The sequence below is a fragment of the Pelmatolapia mariae genome, linkage group LG1 (assembly GCF_036321145.2).
Source record: "Pelmatolapia mariae isolate MD_Pm_ZW linkage group LG1, Pm_UMD_F_2, whole genome shotgun sequence".
Lineage (NCBI taxonomy): Eukaryota > Metazoa > Chordata > Actinopteri > Cichliformes > Cichlidae > Pelmatolapia > Pelmatolapia mariae.
The window spans coordinates 620891-644053 of NC_086227.1; the positions used below are offsets into that span (position 1 = coordinate 620891).

The following is a 23163-nucleotide window of genomic DNA, read 5'->3' on the forward strand; positions in this document are numbered from 1 at the left end:
CCTGGCCCACAAAAACATGACTTAGACCTTTATGGTGAGGCTCGAGGACAAACATTAAATACTCAGGTATGTATCTGGTTAATGACAACTTAACAGCATGATAGTGGTAAGTGGTACATTTACTTGGAACCACGCTTGAAGTGGACTGTAACTTATGAGTGTTGTTTCGATTGTATGGAGTAATGGGTGCAGATAACGCTGCGCTAGAATCCTTAATGGAAAGAGATGACTTTTCAGATTGTGAGTGGGAGGTAACACTGTTATCCCAACATGAAACCTCATCTAGTGATGAGTTTACAGAACCAGAGACGACAGACATCACGGTAACTCTGGGAGGGGACAGCAGAAGTTCACTAACAGTTAGACTGGACTCCCCACTTTCAGCCATGATCACCTGATTGGAGGTGACGGTGCTGGAGTTACACAGTTCAGAAACATCCTGCTTAATATTCAGAGGAAAACAGATTTCAGGTTGAGTAATGTTACCGCTTGGATTTCTATGATCTGAATCCGTGTTGTTGTCTGTGAGTTTCATAGTGAGTCTTTGACCAGCATCTATAGTTTTTAGTTCTTTGCACACAACAGCAGGCAATACCTTATCACTTGTCACTTCACACACAGTCTGTTCACACTTTAATTCAGGACTGGCCACCTCTGAAATGTCTTTACTTGCTATGAAAGCAGAGGGGCCTGGAGGAGAAGAAACACAGTCTCTGAAGACGGGCTCCAAAGCGCACTCTCCATTTATGTCACCAAAAGAGGGTGTGGCTTGGGAACCAATCAGTTTTGGTACATCGAAATCTTTATTTTGAACAAGATCCCCAAACATGACTTTCTCCAGTGACTCAGTAACACCATCATTACCTTCTTGAAGGCTCCTGGGTGAGCAGAGCAGACACAGGACGGGAGGCATCGGTCACACATAGTTCAGTCTGTGATGGAACCCCTGGCACAAACACCTCCACCCCACTGCCCACACTGTTCATATTATGATCTGTGAAAGTCTCTTTTGGTCGAAGTGCAGCATCAGAGGTCCTTACAGGAGTACTAGAATTGTCCATAATTATTATAAACGTCTTTATCTTCACAAACAGGAGGACACATGACACAGGATTCCCCGGTCAGCTCAGCAGCTGAGCCGTCAATCTCCTGTTCGGAAGGGCGTGACAAAAACACAGGCTGAAACTCTCCAGTGCTGGAATTCACAGTCTGTGTGGGTCTTAATCCTTGTGCATAGAAGCCAGACGAACAGACCACACCATTCTCAGTACTACAGTCGGCCATCTTCACACTATGAGTCTCTTTTAACTTTGACTCTTGAATCTGTAATTCTGAATCTAGTTCATCTTCTTATGTTTCAACGAAGACTGGTGATGAAAGGCTGCATTCACTCACCTCCGGTCGTTGCGCAGCGCAACGGCGATGCGAACGCCGTTTCTTCTTGATAGTGGTTTCCAATGAACCAGACAGCGGTGCCTCATGCGCGCCAGGCGGCGTTGCAGAGCCTGGGGAACTAGGTGCTAACGGAGCGGTAGGTGAGAGTTTCTGGCAGCTCAGGGGGCCCCCGAGAGCCAGGCAAGTTCCCCGAAAAATCTCGTCATAGTTAGGAGTGAGCCACGGCTTCCACCGGAGCTCTTCCTCTAGTTGAGCGCATGCAGCGCTGGTCGTGCTGTCACGGCGGGGTGCACCGGTGTGTAGATGAGGTAGACCCAAAAGCAGACACAGTGAAGACAGAACTAAGTTTCCAAAAATAAAGCGAGTCTTTATTGTGGCTGATGGCATGAGAACAACTCTAGAGACACACTGAAACTGGGAAAACTAAGGGGACTAAGAACACTGTGTAAACTAAAAGACTATGACACTCTGTGAAAGAACTATGAAAAACTATGAACAGAGAGTAACTAGGAATGCTGTGAAACACAGTGAAACAATGAGGGAAAACTATGAAATCTGTGGCAAGGATAACACACAACCTGACAAAGAACAGTAAGAGACAAAGGACTTAAATATACATATAAGGTGATCAGGGGAAGTGGAGACACATGAGGAAACAGCTGACTAGGATGAACATAATGATGCACAGGAAATGTAAATCAAAACACAAAGACATGGAAACTTGACTTTCAAAATAAACAGGAAAACATGACAAGATGCAGGCATGACACAAACTTGACAACATTAACTAGGCAGGCAAGAAACATGACCAATAACGCACAATGAACAACAAGGGGAACTTTAACACAGGGGAAGATGACACAAAGAAATTAAGAAACAAAGGACTAATAGCAAACTTGAAATTTACTGGATGAGCTAAACTGAAACTAGAACACAAATGAATACAAAATGACACATTAACAACCCACATACAGTACCGTGACAGATTCATTAATGTTGAATTCTCTGCAGCTGCTCTATTCCCATGTTGTTGCAGTATATTAATGACTAACCTCGTATTGTGGATGGATTATCTCAGTTGTTCTCCTGACTGAAGTTTGGTCCGTTTACAGCATCCTGCCATGCGATTGCATTTGTCTCTAACTATCAGGAACCTTCACGTTAACTTTTATTGAGTGGAAAAAAGTTAGCGTTCATCCTCCAGCTTCACTATGTTTATGTTATGCTAACATAGCTATGTCGCTAGCGATCACGTAGCACATCATTATATACCAGCTAGCCCAACTTCAGTAACCCTACAAACGTCACTGCTGTTTAGTTTTCTGTCTTCATTTATGTTGGAAGTGATAGCAGAGCTGTACGTTTGAATTCTTTCAGAAATCTCTCAGTCAGAACATGCTATATCATGTTTAGGTGGAAGCTAGCGAGCTAACTTCCTGCTAACTTCTAACTCTGTGAAATGTAATAAATTCTGTTTTCATGGATGCCTGGATGTTAAACTTAATTGTTACACCTGGTAAAGCAGCAACGCTGATCATTTTATTACAGATGAAAGAATTTAGACAGTTTGTAACTCTCGGTGATGCCGCAGTGATGCCGCATCTTGATCTTGAGGCCAAGATCAAGATGGCGCCGGTGTGTTTGGCAGGCCGTCTCCACTGCTCTCTGCTGCTTCTTACTTTTCTGCTAATATGCTATTCAGGTGGCTCTGCATTGCTAACCTATGACCGGCTTACTCTTTTAAGTCTCCGGCCACCCTATACCTACGGGTCATATTTTCATGGATCGGACCCGTGGTGTAATTTAGGAGATACTAGTCTGCCGCGGACGGATCACCTCTCAGGAATGTACCGCCGATCTCCGCTTCCTCCGCTTCCTTCACGCAGGAGACGCTACAGGAAAAGGGGTAAACGGAGTGGTGTCCGTGTCCGCATTAAGGCTTACCTAAAGGCACGGTATGTGGCTGGCTTCGACGTCGATGTGGATCCTCTCCGCCTTCCCCCGACTTTCTGGGAGCACTTTACCTTTAGATTGTTTAGGCATCGATGGATTCGCCACGCTGAATTCCAGGCCCGCCCTGCCGCCCCAGTGGTTTATTCGTCGGCTCGATGTTGGATTAAGCCTCCTAAAGGCGGTGTGTGCTATGGCAACCTCTGCCGCCTGAGACGTGCTTCCAACTGCGACTCGGCGACTTCGACTCGGATGGCGCTATTTAATGTTAGGTCGTTGACGAATAAGACTTTTATTGTGAGCGATTTTTTTACTGCTACAGGACTGGATTTGCTATTCATGACGGAAACTTGGATTCGTCCCGGTGAGTCTTTCCCTTTCTCAGAGCTCCTTCCTCCGAATTGTGCCTTTTTTAGCTCACCGAGACCTTCGGGCAGGGGTGGAGGACTGGCAGTGGTCTTTAGGAATAAATTCCGCGTACGGCACCTGCCCTCCCCTATGTTCCCTAGCTTTGAAGCCCAGCTGCTGGAACTTGCTGGTACCCCCTTGACTCTCTGTGTTGTGATTTACCGTCCTCCGAAATATAATAAGACTTTCATTAACGACTTTGGTGACTTTTTAGCATCTCTTTACCTAAATTATGATCGTGTTCTTATCACTGGTGATTTTAACATTCACATTTGTTGCAAAGATGATGGTCCTCGACGTCTTGTGCGCATTATCAATCCTGGGACTGTAGCTGAATTTTCAGCTGCTTTCTCTAAATCTGTTCTCCCTGACATTGATTGTTCTACACCCTCTTCAGTTGATGATTTTGCTAGCTCCTTTCTCTCTACCTGCTCCTCTTTACTGGACGTTGTGGCTCCTATGAAAGTAAAAAGGCCTAGAAGCTGCTCTCAGCCGTGGCTAAATGAGTCTTTACGCGCTTTACGACGCGTTTGCCGCCAGGCTGAAAGGCGGTGGAAAAAAGATAGGCTCCAGGTGTCTTTTGATATCCTTCGCAGGACCCGCCTGGAATTTCAGAAATCTGCCAAGTTGGCTAAAACGGCTTTTCTGTCGGGTGTCATTGCGGATAACAGTCACAACCCACGCTTTTTATTTAAAACTTTTAACTCATTGATCAATCCTTGTCCAGAAACGCCTAGATTGGCTTCCTTAGCCCTTTGTGAAAAATTTTTAACTCATTTTACAGGCAGAATCTTATCTCTTAGAGTCTCACACCCCCCTGTGATGAGTCAGGCACCAGCATTAAGATGCTCTACTAACCTCAATCAGTTTAATCCAGTTTCGCTTCCTACTCTTAAGGGTATAGTTGATCACCTAAAAAACTCAAACGCTGCTCATGACATCCTTCCATCTCGCATTATTAAAGACGGGTTTAACATTATCGGGCCCTGTATCTTATCATTAATTAACCTGTCACTGTTATCGGGTTGTGTTCCGGCTGCCTTTAAACACGCTGTAGTGCAACCTTTACTCAAAAAGAGCTCCCTTGATCAGAATGACCTCGCTAACTTTAGACCTATTTCTAAGCTCCCATTTCTGTCTAAAATCCTAGAGAAGATTGTTCATTCCCAACTTCAGGCTTATTTGGATGCAAATAATATCGGGGAAAAATTCCAGTCGGGGTTTAAGCCACGCCATAGCACAACTGCATTACTGAGAGTCTTTAATGATCTTCTCTCAATTGCTGATTCAGGGCGCCCTGTGGTATTAATTTTGCTTGATTTGTCCTCTGCTTTTGATTTGGTGGACCATAGTGTCCTTTTAATGAGGCTTGAGCATCTGGTGGGAATCACAGGCAGTGCCCTTAGCTGGTTTAAATCCTATCTCTCAGAAAGGTCTTTTTCTGTCACCATGGGTACCTATGCCTCCTCCATTGCCCCTGTTACCTCTGGTGTCCCCCAGGGGTCTGTGCTGGGTCCCATGCTGTTTTCATTATATTTGTTACCCTTGGGTCGAATCCTTGATAAATACAATTTCTCTTTTCACTTTTATGCGGATGACATTCAAATCTATTTTGAACTAGCTGAGGATGTCACGTCGTCATTGCAACACTTCTCTGATTGTATGAATGAAGTTAAAAACTGGTTACTGAGCAATTCTCTTATACTAAATGATAAGAAGACTGAAATTCTAATCTTTGATACTCCCTTCTCCTGGGCTGAATCAACTGGTATTTTTGGGCCCTTTGCTGATTCCCTTTCTGACACTGTGAGGGACCTGGGTGTTGTCTTGGATAGTTCCTTCAAGTTGGACAAACATGTGTCCTCCGTAGTTAAATCGAGTTTCTATCAACTACGTCTAATCTCTAAGGCCAGGCCCTACATACCACGTAAGGACCTGGAGAAACTTATCCATGCCTTTGTTACATCAAGGTTAGATTATTGTAATTCCCTTTATACTGGTCTCCATTCTGCCCTCATTCATAAACTGCAGCTTGTTCAAAATGCGGCTGCGCGTCTCTTAACTGGAACTGGCAGGTTTGAGTCTATTACTCCAGTTCTTTCCGACCTGCACTGGCTCCCTATTAAATTTCGTATTGATTTTAAAATTTTATTGCTCACTTTTAAAATCATAAACAACACCGCGCCCAGCTATCTTACGGATCTCCTCAGTTTTTATATCCCTGGGAGAGCGCTTAGATCAGCAGGCCAAATGCTCCTGGTGCGACCGAGATCTCGGCTCAAGACCAGAGGTGGCCGCGCATTCGCCGCTGTCGCACCCTACCTCTGGAATACCCTCCCCCTAGCTATTCGGGCGTCTGATTCAATTCAATCTTTTAAATCTCGATTAAAAACTTATTTGTTTAGCCTTGCCTTCCCCAGCTCTTAGAGCCCACATCCTTAGTGTATTGGAACTTATTTTTATTACTTCTTAATGATTATAATGTTTTAACCTTCAGCCTTTCGGGTTGTGCCTACTATGCCTGGTCTATTATTGGTTAGTTATGTCACCTGCCTGTTAGTATATTTTATGTGTATTTTGTATTTTATGCTTTATATTTGTATTTAATATTGCTCTTAACTCATTTTGTGAAGCACTTTGGCATGCCTGTGGTTTTTAAATGTGCTATATAAATAAAATTGTATTGTATTGTATTGTATCGTTTGACTTTTCCGCGAGGCTCCTGACTACGGTAGCCGTAATGCTCCGACAATCCATCAAGCGGTGCGGTTTCGTAGCTTACCAACATTTTTTGACAGATTTTTGACCACATAAAATCGGTTCGAGGTCAGTAAGCACAACCAGAATTCATACATAAGGCGCACTGTCGATTTTTGAGAAAATTAAAAGATTTTAAGTGCACCTTATAGTCTGAAAATATCGTAATATTTCCTGGGCCCTGTGGTTGATATTCTGCCTCTCTCCATTAAAATGAGACAACCATAAAGATTACAGGCTGTTCCCTTCTTTGTAAGTGAGCAAACCTACTGATTCAGGGCATGAAAGGATTATTTCCCCCACTGTTCATATAACCTTAACCACATTATATAGGGCAGAAACAAGCATGATTCAGATGTGTGAACCCACATGTGCACAAAAATATAACTTTAATCAGCACACACAGATAAATTCACACTCGCAGTCACACATTTCTTCTGATACACACCACCAGCAACCCACGCAGCAGAGACTACACAAAAACGCACACCACCACCCACATGACAAAGTTATATAGGCCACATGAGCACGCACAAACACACACACTATTACTGTATTTTAAATCCCCAGTAACCACTCAACAGCTAGATCCAGTCCAAGAAATTCTGCCAGATTTGTTCATCGTTCTTCTTTTTCTCCACCTTTCCTCCATTTTCTCTCCCTCCTCCTGTCCTCCTTTTCTCTCCCATCTCAATCGTCAGGTATCGATCTGTTTCCAGGGAGGAGAAATCAGCCCTTCTCCTCCCTCTATTTTTAGACGCAGGGCATATCTCGGGGAGAACCACAGCACGAGAGAAAGATGGACTAGAAGCACCAACTCTATTGACAACACAAGGTGGTGCTTAATCTGATGGCGAGCTGATATTAGAAAAGAATAAAGACAAAGCTCGTAAAGCACTGAACCTGCCAAGGATACGCTGTCTCTGAGGATATTTGGTTCACTCCGGTGCAAACCGTGACACCACACTGATATGCATTTGTAGTATTTTAACTAACTTCTACAAGAGAAATTCTCTGTGAGACTCTTTTAAAATCCTCTCTACAAACTCAAAAATGCATGAAGGTCAATCTAAGAATAAGGCTGGTTTTGAAATCCCCCACAGGCTGACCTTTGGAGACAAAGAGGAGTTTGGCTCACATGTTTCTGCTGTCTGAAAAACACACAGATATTTCTGTGTGTTCCTCAGTGTCTCTGCTTAATCTGTGGATCACACAGAGTGTAGATATTAGAAATCACATGGTGAAGAAAACTATTATTCAACTGAGCATGATAGCTTATAGCTTTACCTCTACAAACAATCATTATGGCCTTTCAAGAACAAACACAGATGAGTATTTAAAACCCCTTTGAATCCATCACATCTGTCCCAGCCTGTTTTATTTTCAACCCCATCGAACAACAAGATAAGACCTTTTGAGTAAAGCTACTTAGATTTGGGGAAACAATTTGTTCAGGGAGGCCATGAAATCAAGCTCAGCTGATTCTTTTTCTAACTGCTCTGCCTATAGTTGCTTACACCAACAAGCCGCTTTGCAACCCACCTTAACCCAGTTCCTACTTTGATGACTTAAACTGACTGAATATCTTATCAGTTTTCACTGATGCCTACTATCAGTTTGGGGATCTTGGGGTTTTTCTTCTCCACCTCTCGCTCCATGTGTACACATATTGGCAAATACAAATTACTGCAGATGGAGGTAAAAAAAACTTCTTTTATCTGTTGTTTTCTTGGCTAATGCACAAATCTCTGAATCTCTTGGGAAGAAGGATGCCTTTTCAAATGCAGGTGCAAATGCAGGCTGCTTTGTGTTTTAGCTATCAGAAAATACAGCAGCTCTGTAACACTCGTGCTGTGTATACAGTGAACAGACACACAACCAGCTCTGTGCTGCTGCTTCATCACTCAGCTGAGCGGTGGGGAGTCCCGTACAGACAGTGATTGATCCCCTCTAGGATCAGAGCTCTTTTGATAAGATTGCTGCGACTGTCACTGAGGCATGCAACCTTTCATCTTTTGTGATAATGCAGAATTTCCAGCGAGGTGAAGGGCATGGTGTTAAACTGGCAGAACACAACAGTGCAAAAGCACATGGTTCATACTCCATGTATTTTATGGCAAATACATTAATTACACAACTTGCTTTTGTAGTTAACCAAATGCCAAGAAGGTGGAAAACATTCATTAGGAAAAGAAGTTTCAAAAAATCTTCTTATTACATTTATTAAGTCTTTTGTCGTACACTGTACAAAATACAGCTGGAGCCTCCACAGCTGCAAAATAAACTTTGACTCTTCCCGAACCATCTGCACTGTGTTTACCGTAACGGAAAGAAGAGGAGAGGTAATCCTGTACCTCCAGCACATTTGGTGTGTTGATGTTCAGTTGCAAATAGTTGAATACACACTAGTCTACCACTCTCAGGTATTCTGAAAGCTCATCCGCCGAAGTGTCCGGTAGCTGCAGATCCTGTCAAGAAGTTCTGAATATAAGACTTTGGGTAAGACCGCCACTGCCTAGGTGTACAGGGGGCAGAGCGAAAAGGATAGTAATCTGTGTTTAACGCAGTTCTGACCAGTGATGAAATATCTCAGCTATAAGTGTTTCATGTTCTGCATCTGTGTTAAAAATCCAAGTTTATGCTTTCATTTTGATACATACAAGAAAACTATTCTGGAGGTCTTCAAAACAACACTCTGAAAGGATTAAGAAGTGCATCAATGTGCAGGACAGTCATTCAGGACATTTTGAAATGTGCTGAAGACACTGGAGAAATCAAAGAGCATCATTTGGACAGCCCCTCCTGTCCTGTCCAGATGGATGTAGGCACGGTGGATTAGGTGTATCACGGCAGCGCCAACTCGTACATCCGGTTGGTTGGCGAACTGAGTAATGAATCAGTCCCCATGGATTTTCCCAGAACATGTTTCCTGGCGCTTTGAAACAGCTAGTACTGACACGGATATTTGCATACCATGGAGTTTAAGAACTCACTGAATATTTGGACAACTACAGATAAACTACCAAGCAGTCTGAAGGCAAGACAAAAGAGGACGTTTGATGGCAGCATTCACATGTTTGTTTGTTTGTTTTTTGCTTATTGTAATTTGTTTTTCATGCGTTCAGTTCCACCTGATTCTACAGTGTGTGTAAACACAGCTCTGGCCTACTTCTGTTGTTACCCTGAGACAAAAAGCCAGAAAACACAAACAGTATTTAAGGGGAACGAGGATAGGAGATGTTTTACTCCAGTACATAGTAAATCCTCTGGCACGTGGAAGAACAGGCGTCTTTTGTTAAAAGGAACATATCCAGGACTCACTGGGACCATAATGGGATCTCCCAGTCTGCTCAGGCTGCCCAGTATTCCCCTCAGAAAAAGCTGCTGGACTCGTAAGCTGTTCAAAAAGGGAATTCTGGCTTCAGCCCAGTTAAATATAGAAATCAACGTATGAACAGACATTTGGAGATAAGTAACTAGTAAAAAGAAATAGTAAATAAAAGTCATGGCAGTAGTCAAATTCATTAGCTGATACATTTCCTCATATTTTATCTGTCACAGCTGATGTTAGTCCGATGGCTTCCCTCAGTCTCTGTATTGGCCATCATAGCCGAGTGCTAGCAGTCACACTAAGTTAACATATGGTTTTATTTGCAGGAGGATTAAACAGAGCTGTTGTCCTCTTGAAACAAGAGCACACTCCAACGAGGTAATTAATTTGTGAAGGCTCTGCTGAAGCTGTTGAGCTTTAAGAATAACAAAAATATATTTCAGTAACATAACACTAAAGTAATTTCCACAATTTATTAATTTATTATTACATGTTTTGGTTTCAGAACATATACACATATATATTATGATCCAATAAGTTATTGAACTTACACTTCTGACTGATAGATAACAAACTGCCTGTGACTTGGAGCCTATTTAATATTAGCAGCTTCACCACTTCTGCACAGTCTGTCTCGGCCTGTGGTGAAGCAAGAAATTAGAAACACAATCAACAGCAGAGTGAACAAATATGAAAGTCAGCTATCCCGTGATGACTGAGCCTCTGCAGGCAGCAGCCCCTATCGTCAGGCGTTTTGTTGCCAGATGGCAGATAACTCGTATCTGAGCCAATACTTCATCTTACTTGCAGCGCTTATTGTTTACAGACCTCTGGGCTTGCGGTACTTACATTAGTATTATTTGTTTTCAACCTTAATACATTATGTCATTTTATTACTGCAGTAATCACCGGACACCACTGCTACTGAGTGAAACTACAACAAGTAATCAAATGTTGTGGTATGCTACTCATTGTGCTGTAAATGTTAGCATGCTACCATGCTCAGGCAGTTAACATGCTTAAAGGGGCTTTTGGCCAACAGGGATTACTGTGCTAGCACCACTGTGTTGTCCATATGACCGTCATACACGTTTACATGACAGAAACAACAGTAGGTCTACTTTAACATCGACATGTTAGCATAATCAGTAAACATATGTTAGCATATGTTCAGGTCAAAGCAGTGCTTTGCAGCATCGTTAGTGTTTTTCTGTTTGTTTCTGATTAAAATGAAGAATATTCACTGCAGCACACACTGAGCAGCACATAAACACACTCAGTGTGTAACAGATATTGTTGTGTTATGCATACTAAAAACCTTGTATAATCAGATAATTGTAACCACACAATTACAACGCTCCGCGCATAATAATGTTAACACTAAACTTCAAGAAAGTCAGCCAGAAATATGTACCTGAGGTGCATTTTAACTATAGAACTGTGCAGGGCACTAGAAAGAGGCTCATTAGTTACATTTTCTGAAAACGTATCACCATGTACTCTTTATTCTTGAACGGACTTACTCAGCTCCATCCCATTCTGCTGCTTCACTCTGTGCTTCACTCCCATGGGTGCTCATTATGGAGGAAGTTTGTTTGATCTGTTCTTTTATTACTGTTTGAACCGAAGCGTCTCTCTGCGGAGAATCTACATGACTAGTTAAAACTGCTGCCATTACATAGACAAACACAATTTTTTAATGTAAGGTGCCATTATGTGAACAAGACTAACTACTGCATCATCTGCTTTTTTAAGAGTGTTATGATTCATAAAGGAAAATTATGATATCTGCAGCAAGCTGTGACTGCAGCACTATTCGCTCTCTCAGAAAGGATTTCTCTCTCTGCTGCAATGGGACGAGTAATCACACAGAAGCGATCAGTTGTGCCTCGGTGCCCTAAGTACAATTAACCACTATAATTAGTTTCCATTTAAAGAGGTCGATTTAGTATAGCCATGCAAGAAGAACATTTAGTTTCACCAGTAAATAACTTTATAGAAGTTATAGATACACTGTAACTGGAAGAACCAAATAATATACAACACTTTACACATTCGATGAGGTAAGAGGCCACAATGCCAGTTTGTCATGAGAACAAATTCTAATCAATAACAGCCAGTAAAAATCCCAACAGAACAAAATATACGGACCTATTTCCTGCTTCATATAAGTTATATACACGGATCAGCCATAACATTATGATGTCATGCATGTGAAGTGAATAACACCGATTATCTCTTCATTCTGTTCCCTTCTGTTGGGGAGGACGTGACCTTTGTGTCCTCAAAGTTAATGTGTTAGAAAACTGGACAAGCTTAAGGAGTCAAAACGTTATCCCCAGTCAGTGTGTGTGCTGTGTATATGCAGCCTGTATGTATGAACCTGTTTTAAGTCTTATAGTTTCCACTTTTCTCACCATGCAAACCTGTTACACTACTGCAAAAGTGTTGCACAAAGTTATGGTGTGTTTACTGTGTTTGGTTTGACAGTGAATGTTGGTCTATGCGTCTAAGCTTGTGCATTTAACCCAAGTACAAACATGCAGTTTATAGAACCATTTCCAAAAGAACAAGAACACTGTGTAAGAGTGTAAATTAAGGCATAATGCAGTCGAATATAATGTGACCAAAAGTGTGTGAGACTCTAAGAATGATAGTCTGGCCCTCGGGTGGAGCTGTACTAAAGGGATTCTGTCATGGAAATCTCTGCATGGGCTCAGGAACACTTCTAGAAATCACTGTCTATGTTTGCCCACAAATCTTCATCATGCATGTGTGAGCACTGCTGAAACACTGCTGTCGTCTCTGCGCCAAACTGTAAGCTGACTGGAGCAAAGTGGAAAACTGTTCTGTGGTCACACACTTTTTTATTATTTTGCGTTATCTGGACTGAAGAGGAGATGGACAGTTTAGAATCAGTACAAGTTCAGCAGCCTTCATCTGTGATGATAATCAGGTGTGTTAGTGCCTGTGGAACTGGATCTGGAGAGGCAGCATCAATGCTAAAGGTACATACAGCCTTGTCTATTTCAGCAGGACAAAGACAAAAACTGCACACTGCAATTCTTACAACAGCATGGCAGGGTAACTGAGCTGCCTGCAGCCCAGACCGTTCATCAATACAAAATATTTGGAGCATTATGAAATGAAAGACACGGCAAAGAAGATCCAGACAAGAATCAGAAAAGAACGAGTCGACATTCGTCTCCCAAAAGCAGCCGGTATCCCTGATTTTCCCAGATGTTTACGGACTGTCGTCAGTAGAAGGGATGCTACACGTTCGTAAACATGGCCCAGCTTCAGATGTGTTGCTGTCAACAAAATCAGAAGCACCTATTTTCTAAGTGAAATGGTACATTTTCTCAATTGAAACATTTGATTTGCTGTCTGTGTTCTACTGTAAATAAAATCTTTGCATTCTGTTTCTATTTGTATTTTCCACAGCATGCCAGCTTTCTGCAGTTGTGATGGTGAACATATGTGCAATGCTGTCGTCTGGGTTGGTAGGCAGATTAGCCATATCTTTGTCAGGTCACCAGTAAAAGATCCATCATAAAATATGATATAAAAATATGTAGACATTTGGTTTAATAAAATAAGCAGCATCCAGAAGTCACAGAGTATCAGAGTGCCTTCCTCTGCAAAAATCACCTGTGAGACGGGAGAACCCTGCAGTGTGGTCGGGAAATGTTACTCACTTTTAATTGGTCTTGTAAGATACACTGCACTCAATTTCTTCATGGAGCAGGACCGTCAGCCACTCCAGTTCAAACTGACCTTGACCTAACCTAACAGTTACCATGGAAACCACAGCCAAATCTAGAGGAAACTTTACAACAATGCTGCAAACTAACCAGCTCCATATCCTGCACTAATATAATCTGTCAACGTCTGCAAAATAAAACAATAACTGAGATATGTCACAGTGTCAAAAATGAATCTGACAGTATGGATTAACCACTTATCTCTAAATGTTTCACTTAATGAGTTTTATGCTTATTGTTTTATTTTTTTTATCAGCTATAGTGTTTAAAATAAATGAATAGTACCTACGTGAGGGCCTGGGAGGGAGTGTAACACCAGAAGCATAAGAGTAAAGCAGCACCCTCGCTATGAGAGCATTCACAGCTACAGTGCAGAGAGCCAGTAACAGCATCAGTCGACTCAAGCATTGATTTTGAGGGGAAAGTGTGTGACAGGGTTTATGACTATATAAACCTTCTGATACCTCACTGTCACTTGTCATCAAACTCCACCGTCTGCTCACAATTTGAATTAGAGTTCAAATTCTTCTGATTGTGTGAAATACTGAAGCATATTGTTGACACAACTGCAGCTAATTTTCTTCATATTCTCTAAGGTTCTGCGTTGTTTGTTTTGTAACTGGATGGTTGTTATATATAATAAGCCCAAATGTAAAACCAAGGTGGTGAACATGTATTCGCTGTGCCTTAGTGCAAACCTGCCAATCTGCTCTAGCTTTAAGACTAATGAGCAGCTGTGTCTCTATAGCGTCTCATGTTTGTCATAATGGACTTAAATCTAAAATGTAAACTGCAGCATCAGCTGAACATGGAGACCACTCCCCCGAGTCCCTGCTCCCTACATGTTAAGCCTTGTCCTTTTGTTCTGACAAGCTTTCAGAGCCCTGCAGCTCCACCTGTGTGTGTGTGTGTGTGTGTGTGTGTGTGTGTGTGTGTGTGTGTGTGTGTGTGTGTGTGTGTGTGTGTGTGTGTGTGTATGTGTGTACGGGTTCGTACTATCCTGGTGGGGACCAAAATCTGACTTTTACTATCCTGGTGGGGACTTTCTGCACCGTGGGGACCAAAATCCAGGTCCCCTCGGGGTTGAAAGCAATTTTCACACTCAAAATGCGGTTTTACTGTCAGGGTTACAATTAGGTTATGGTTAGGTTTATGGTAAGGGTTAGGGTTAGGCATTCATTTTTAATGGTTAGGGTTAGGGTAAGGGGCTAGGGAAAGCATTATGTCAATGGGATGTCCCCACGAGGATAGCAAACCAGACATGTGTGTGTGTGTGTGCGTGTGTGTGTGTGTGTCTACTTCCTGTTGGTTCACTGGGGGAGGACAATGAGACAATGAAAGCGCTTGTTGCTGCTAATAAAGAACATAATACCTCCTTTACTGAGCGCGAACTGCTTGAGTGATTCAAACCCTGCTCTGGGACTGCGTGTTTTTCTTTCATTGAAAAGCTTTTTTGTTGTCGTTTTTGATGTGCAAATGTGTAGTTGCTTCACTGTATGGGGGTCAGGTTTGTCCAGTGTGGTTCTAATGTTGATACAAATATGTGCAAAAGACAGATGTGGCTGAAATGACAGCACGGTCTGTAATGACCAGGAAGGGGCAGCTTCTCTGACAGCAGAAGAAAACCTGATTGTAATGAAGTCGACAAGAAAGTGATGCTTTGGCTTCTGCAGGTTTGTCCACTTATTGCAGTAACAGTGTTACTGAAGGCAAGATGATATTTATTTTGTAATTTATAAAGGATAAAAACACAGGCTGTGATTCAGAGCTTGTGTTGCTACCGTATGAGAGTGAAGTGTTCCTCAGCTTCTAAGACAGGCCAAAAATTCACTCATCTCAGCTGGGTTTTTAAAACTAATCTAGATGGCAGTGGACAAAAAGCTCAGCTTGATGGAGCCTTTGCTTAACAGTTGAAGCTCAGTTATTTATTATTGTCCATAATTCTCTACGATGGACATTGCTGTCAGGTGATGTTTTGAGTTGGTGCTAAATTTCAGGAAGTTTCTGCTGGTTCAAGTGTGCCGACAACTCTGACTCAGTGAGAGCAGCTCAGGTACATCCAGGAGGTCATTGACTGCCTCAAGGGCAGTGGCAGCAGCAAAGCAAGGCTGAGACAGCACGTAAGCATCCATTTACAGGTGTGTGCGTGCGCGTGCATGCGCGTGTGTGCGCGTGTGTGTGTGCATATGTGTGTACGGGTTCGTACTATCCTGGTGGGGACCAAAATCTGACTTTTACTATCCTGGTGGGGACTTTCTGCACCGTGGGGACCAAAATCCAGGTCCCCTCGGGGTTGAAAGCAATTTTCACACTCAAAATGCGGTTTTACTGTCAGGGTTACAATTAGGTTATCGTTAGGTTTAGGGTAAGGGTTAGGGTTAGGCATTCATTTTTAATGGTTAGCGTTAGGGTAAGGGGCTAGGGAAAGCATTATGTCAATGGGATGTCCCCACGAGGATAGCAAACCAGACATGTGTGTGTGTGCGTGTAGCCGCTAAGACTGGTGGACCTAAATCTTCACCTCCAAGTCCGTTTACATACAAGAGGAAGAGGAGTGAGTGGGTCAGCACGCAGGGCACAGAAACTAAGCTGGCTTTGAACACACAGCATTTATTTTCCTTAAAGAAAATAAAAACAACCAGAATCACAAATACCAGTTAAAATCCCCCGTATACAATAAAAAGAGTGTTCACAACCCGCTAAAAGCCCTGCCGGCAGAAATCACTATACACTAAAACAGAACTAAATGAATGTTTTTACATATGCTAAAAACTTCCCCCCAGAGTCCTATATTCCCCCAGTCCAGCCACACGCGGGCAAATGTTCGTTATCTAAAACAGGAGAGGAATTTATCTTCTGGGATGGAAACCACGCCGGCCAGAAGAACAATGAGGGGGCTAGGGTTAGGGTTAGGGGTTAGTGCGTGTGCGTGTGTGTGTGCGCGTGTGTGTGTGTGTGTGTGTGTGTGCGTGTGTGTGCATGCGTGTGTGTATTCACAGTCACATCTTTGGGCAGTTTAGAATCAACAATTATCTGAATCCTACCAACTGCGTGTCTCTGAAATGAGGGATGGAGAGAGAACTCACACAGGTACGAGGCAAACACTTTCAGGTGTGAGGCAATGGTGTTAACCACCACATTACTGTGTTGCCACGGTGATGATTAAGAAACCATCGACAGAAAAAAAACTAGTCCAACTCTTCTCCACAGAAATGGGTTCTGGTTTATCTCCATGTGCTAGTTCACTATGAGCATTGGTATCAAATCATGTGAAGGGGACGAATACGATGCAATGAATGAAACAACCATTACAAATGTTGCAGCCACTAAGCAGCAAGATAAATGAACACAAGGCTTCAGGCAGCTGGAGCTGATGTGCTGTTCAAGCAGGTTGAACACAACAGGGTTATTTATTAAATCCCACTCGGAATCATGGAGTAAGACAAGGCAGCAACTTCCCTGTCACGTATTGATTATACACTGCTGTTTGCCAAGTGATCCATGGAAACCTTTCTACGATAGACTGCCACAAAAACCGCAGCCAGGACTGAAACTCTGAGATGTGTGACTGAAACTTTACAAACCTGTATGTGAGGTAAACGTGTCCCTTCTTTCTGACTGTCTACAGATAAGATGCTGCTCCCAGCCGGCCTGTTGATTGGTCTGCTGTGCCTGAATCACCTGGGCAGTGCGTGGGGTTTCGCCCGTCTGCTTGATGATGTAGAGCTGCGCTCAGCTTTCTCGGTCGCTCGCACCAGCAGCATGGAAGGTGGGCCGAAGATGACGGTGACCTTTGACGCTGTTTACGTCAACATCGGTGGGGACTTTGATGCCAAGTCTGGTCTGTTCCGCTGTCGTATCCCTGGAGCCTACTACTTTTCCTTCACCGTGGGAAAGTTTCCACATAAGGACCTGTCTGTGATGCTGATGAAAAACAGGAATGAGGTGCAGGCCATTGTGTATGAAGAAAATGCAGGGGAGGAGAGGAAGGTAAGCTTCAGAGCTTCAATCTTATTTATGTTTTTATGTACAGAAAGCTGCTAGTGGCCAAATCTTATAATCCAGTACTGCTTTACATGTTCAGCAGGTATCCATCAACTTCTGTCCACTAATTACAGGTTAGGATTACTACACTTGGAGGATGAGACTGACCTAAACTTTTATTCCCTTGTCAAAGTGGGTAATAAACACCCCAGTATCCCTAATACACCTCTGCTTACTATAATAAAGTGACTGTTTTTTAACTTTGGAGCCTGCTTCAGGTTTTTGTGGAAGTGAGCTCCAGCTCCATAGTTAGTACTTTGACTGGCCACAACATTAAATAATCTACCTTACATTGTGCTCATACACACAGCTGGCTCAGTAGGACACGGTCAAAGGAGCTCAGAGTGGATCCTGATCTGTCAGGCACTGGGACTTTGGGACTTTGCTTTGTGAAGTGAAATTCCTGACAGTGAGAACTGTACTGAAGGTGTCCTGGGCTAAGATCCCCCAGCATGAATCTGTTGTGTTTTTAGTGCTCAGTCAGAATCAAGAAGACTGGGTCAGGGTCTCTGGCTCTGTGTCATGTGCCTCAGCTGTCCTGAGGGCACGCTCTCCCACTGGGTGAAGCCATGCACACCTTCTGGTATATCCCAGTGGCATGCACATGAATGTCAGGACCCAGAGGTTTCCCAGCAGATCATTGCATTTCATGCACATTTAAAAAAATGCAAAAGCTTCTAATCTAATCAAGCTACCATAGTTCCCCAAATATGGAACTTCAATAACCTTCAAACAGGCTCTGCACTTTATAGAGACATATAATTGATTGAATCAATCTCTCTCGATGTTTTTTCTCCCCATATTTACAGCGCTCTTTCATGATTTCAGAGGTTGTGGTAGCACTCACAGAGTGTGTGTTTGTGTGGGGATGGGACCGAGATCAGATCAGAGCGGATTATGTCGTCCAATGAAAGGCTGTGTGACAGGATCATGTGTTTGTTGTTGATGTGAAACAGGCCTTGGTATGACTACACCAGGATAACAGTCTGCGTCATTCCTCAGGTGCAGAGCCAGAGCGTCATGCTGCAGCTGGAGTTCGGGGATACTGTCTGGCTCCGTCTCCATGGCGACCCTCGCTACGCGCTGTACAGCAACACCGGACACTACACCACCTTCAATGGTTACCTCGTGTACCCCGATGTCTACGGCTACCAAACGCACCGCCATCACCACCAGCAGCACGCCGACTCCGAGCAGCCACTGCAAGACAACGTCCCACTGCCGAGCGACAACCAGGCCCATACCAGACCCGGAATGACGGATGGGGAGAAGGAGCCGCAAATAAAAGAGGAAGAAGAGGAGGAGGACGAAGAGGATGACCAGAGATCTGCTTTCTCGGTGGGGCGCACCCAAAGCATTGTGGGCGTGAACCAACTGGGCATGCCGCAACACCAGCCGGTGAGCTTCGACACTGCATTTGTTAACATAGGGGAAGACTTCAACGTGACAGAGGGAGTGTTCACCTGCCGCATTCCCGGGGCGTACTATTTCTCCTTCAACGTGGGCAAGATGCCACAGAAGACACTGTCCGTCAAACTGATGAAGAACCGCCTGGAAGTGCAAGCGATGATCTATGACGATAGCCAAGGTGAGAAAGCTCTGCAAAGCCAGAGTTTGATGCTGTCACTTAAACCAGGGGACACAGTCTGGCTCTACTCCCACCAGAGAGATGGATTCGGTGCCTACAGCAACCATGCCAAGTACATCACTTTTACCGGCTTCCTGGTATACCCAGATTTTCCTGCTGCCGCCACCACCAATACTGCCACCAGCCAATCATATGCAGACAAGAAACCCTAGCTGCAGCACCTTGGCTAGGCACCGAACATTTCTGGAGGAATTCATACAAGATGGAAAAGTCTCAGATTTCACAGAGTACTGGGGAGCTGTACTCCAAATGAGTGCTGCTTTGTGGCTGTCTTTCTGCTTCATATGAATTCCTTCACAAAGTCACAGGGACCCGGACTGAGTGCAGCACTTACAACAAAATCAATGTTCAGCCAGTGGCTTCCCAGGATATGACGTTGGCAGATGTGAATATTTAACTCTTTAATGAAAGTTCAGTGGTTATCACCCACTCACTCCTGTGCTAGCTCATCAGTTAGCGTCCATGTCTTTTATACAGCTCAAAAACAGAGTGGGATTCAGAAACGCTCTGTGATATACTGTTAATAATTATTATATGATTGGATGGATATTGGGACAAGACGGTGGACTGCTAAGGTGGAATGCTAGCAAGCTAACTTGCAAGTTAGGCAACAAAGATAGGTTAGCGAGCTGCATGTGCGATCACAGATATCTGATAATTAATGCCGCTGTTAGAAAGTCACTCACAAACACTGAGTCCAAGGCGGTGCAATAAACACAGCAAGTTATTTTTAGACAGCAGCAATGAAAATGCCCCAAAAGACAGTTTCACTTCTCGCTATAAAGATAAAGAAAAAAACTGAACCCAACTCTACACCTGCGTATTTCTGCTGCACTGAAACTGAGTTGTTTCCGTTGTCAGGCCCAAGTGGCTCATAGATTTGGCTTTGTTAGCTTCTTTCTTTAGACGAGGCTGCTGCTCGTTGCCGCTTGATGACTTTAAGTTGTTGGCAGATAAACACATATGTTACTTGCCAACTACATTGCTAGATTAAGTGATTAAATGAGGCGACTTTAGTTAAAGTGTTATACGATTATTTAATGTTGACAGCTGGCCAGTGCGTACCACAGTACATCGTCCTTGTAAAGTCTTTATATTTGATTGCATTTTGAACATAAGATCTTGCTCTGAAGAGAAACTTGTAAGCATGTTTTGATAAATGTGCAGTAAATGTCCTGTGTAATGTACTGCAGAATTATAAAGGAAGGGTTCAACTGCAAAACGATGTACTTAATTCCATTACATTGAGCAAAATGAAAATTCAAACTGCATGCATACTTCAGTCTGAGCTGTAGACAAGGCAGTGAGCCATAAAGCTGTGGTAGATAATCACTGAATTTTTCATTTTTTTGAGCAAAATATTCCTCCAAGTGCATTTGTTACCCTCGTCCAAGGTGTTTCTGCTTGTAAAGTGTCTTTACTTTCTTTGTCTATAGAGGCATGTAAATTGATATGAAATTTGTGTATTTTGTGTCAAAACGAGTCTTTTTTTTTTAAAGTTTGGTGTTTCTCGCCCAAATATCGGCCGCAGGAGGAGCAGAGCGCGACGGGAACAAACTGACGTAGCTGTAGAAATGTGCAGACTCCATATCCATCCGACTGTTGACCACATGCCACCTCTGAGCCTGCGGGGATCTGGACCTTAATTTGATTTCTAATTCTAGCGGCGCTTAATTCATGTCTTCAGAACCACTGTGGGGAAAATTTAATTGCTTCTCCCGGCTGCTATAATATGCATGTCTGTTTAATTTCACACCGCAGGGGAAACGATGATGCTGTTCAAGTTGTGATGAACCTTGACTTTATGAAATCACCTTCTCCGTTGGAAAGGCAACATGTGAAATCATACTTCACTTTTACTGAACATTTACATTCTTATTACAGTTAACTGGCTATAAATTCACAGGAATGAGGTTCTCATATAACCAACGATCTAAACCAGGGGTGTCCACCTCCAGGCCTCGAGGGCCGGTGTCCTGCAGGATTTAGATCTCACCCTGGGTCAGCACACCTAAATCACATGATTAGTTCATTACCAGGCCTCTGGAGAACATCAGGACATGTTGAGGAGGTCATTTAGCCGTTTGAATCAGCTGTGTTGGATCAAGGACACATCGAAAACATCCAGGACACCTGCCCTCGAGGCCTGGAGGTGGACACCCCTGATCTAAACACACCAGTGTATAAAAAATCGGACGACTGCCGATCCTGAGCCACACAAAAAAATCTCTATTAAAAATTAATTAGCCCAGGAAAGTAGTGAAAAGCGGTATCGTACTCTTGTGTATAAACACTTCCTCTTCCTCCAGTGAAGTGCATTCAGACTGAAGCACCACAGCAGGGGTAATCATCGCGTGGGTAGCCACGCTTCAGTTGGCAGGCTGAATGGCAGTGAATGTTGCAGCCAATACACGTAACTCCTAAAATAATCCAAACAGCCACGCTATTAATAAACTAGATGCCCGTTAACTCGCTGCGGTCCTGCCAGTTTTACCGGCCCTTGGAGCGCCACAATGGTGGAAGATTCATTGGAAGGAAACATAAACAGTGGGCTGGTGCAAAGTCATTTGGACTGATTAGGAAAAAATACAAGCTGCATTATAAGAAGCATGCAACCCTTCATGTGTCCCTGAATTCTGACTAGCCCTCATCTGGCAGTAATGTGATTAGTTGCTAATATTAAGAGCAGAAATTTCTAACCACACACACCGTGGCAAAGGTGCAGACGGAAATGAGAGTGTGCAGCAGCACGAAGTCACATCAAATGGACCAAGGTGTGGAAAACTGGGCTTTAAAATGATGAGAACCTGAAGAGATAAACCTGAAAATGTTCCCAAACGACAGCGTTAGAGTAGTGGAAAGTAAAAAGAAAAGTCTTTGCTTCATTGTCACATCTTTTGGGCGCAGGAGAAATGATTTTGCACCAGCTGGTCTCCGGCTTCAGGTGGCTCCACACTCACAGTCTCACTACAATTTCCTGTCCTTTACAGGCTGCACTCACGTCTGGGAAATTCAGAATAATATGCGTTTTTTTTAACAGTATGAAATTACACTGTGAGCGTGGCTCATTGCAGATATATTCTGTCACAGTCTAACACTTGGTGGTTTGAGCCTCAGTGAGGAGGAGTGCACACAGGTGGAACGCCTCAGTTCTGCTTCCAGAACCATGACCAGTCTGCAAAGGTGTCCAGAAATCCTGCCAAACTCGTGTGATGCATGCATTTAAGTGAAATACATGAAAAAGATACTTTGTCACGATTGCCGAGCAGCTTCACAGACCCACTCGATGCCTGCTGTGTACTTTTCTTGATTAGTGACTTATCTGTATAGTAACTGACGATATGTTGGATGTTTCGGGTCTGTGCTTCTCTGTTTCTGATAATCCCCAATGGAAGACTGTGTATTAGTAAATATGTGGCAGACATGGGTCGAAATGTGCTCGCTTTCTGGAACAGCATCATTTTACTCGGCATGATTGAAACTGTGACCCTGCTTATGGGGAAAGAGGGCTCAGTTTGACCCACAGCCTGTCTGCAGTAGTCTGCCTCACGTTGACTCTTTAAAGTGTTTCGAGTATTTCTTATTTGTAAAATGAATGCTTCAATGAAGATGTTTGACAAAATAAAAAAAGAAATATAAAGGTTTGAGTGTCATTCTGACTGCGATGAAACTTTCCAGCTTTATATTCAGTGCTGCAGCGCCACCTGCTGGCTAAACTTAGTGGGGGGGTATTATATGAAGTTCATAACAGTCACAGCAATGTAAAAACTATAATCACAGTCACATGAACATCCTAGCCTCGGTAGGAACAGTTTATTTGGGGCCCGTAATAAAGAAATACACAGCGTCCCCCAGTTTAGTTACCT

General features: G+C 43.3%; 1 protein-coding gene across 1 annotated transcript in view; it reads left to right on the forward strand.

Moving 5' to 3' along the window:
• Positions 1–22871, forward strand: part of c1qtnf4 (C1q and TNF related 4) — a 46997-nt gene extending 24126 nt beyond the window's left edge. The window contains exons 2-3 of the mRNA XM_063469435.1: positions 17234–17595; positions 18652–22871. Of these exons, the coding sequence (XP_063325505.1) occupies positions 17239–17595; positions 18652–19449 (1155 nt within the window). The 5' untranslated portion in view covers positions 17234–17238 and the 3' untranslated portion in view covers positions 19450–22871. The remainder of the gene's footprint in view (positions 1–17233; positions 17596–18651) is intronic.
• The last annotated feature ends 292 nt before the right edge of the window (positions 22872–23163 follow it).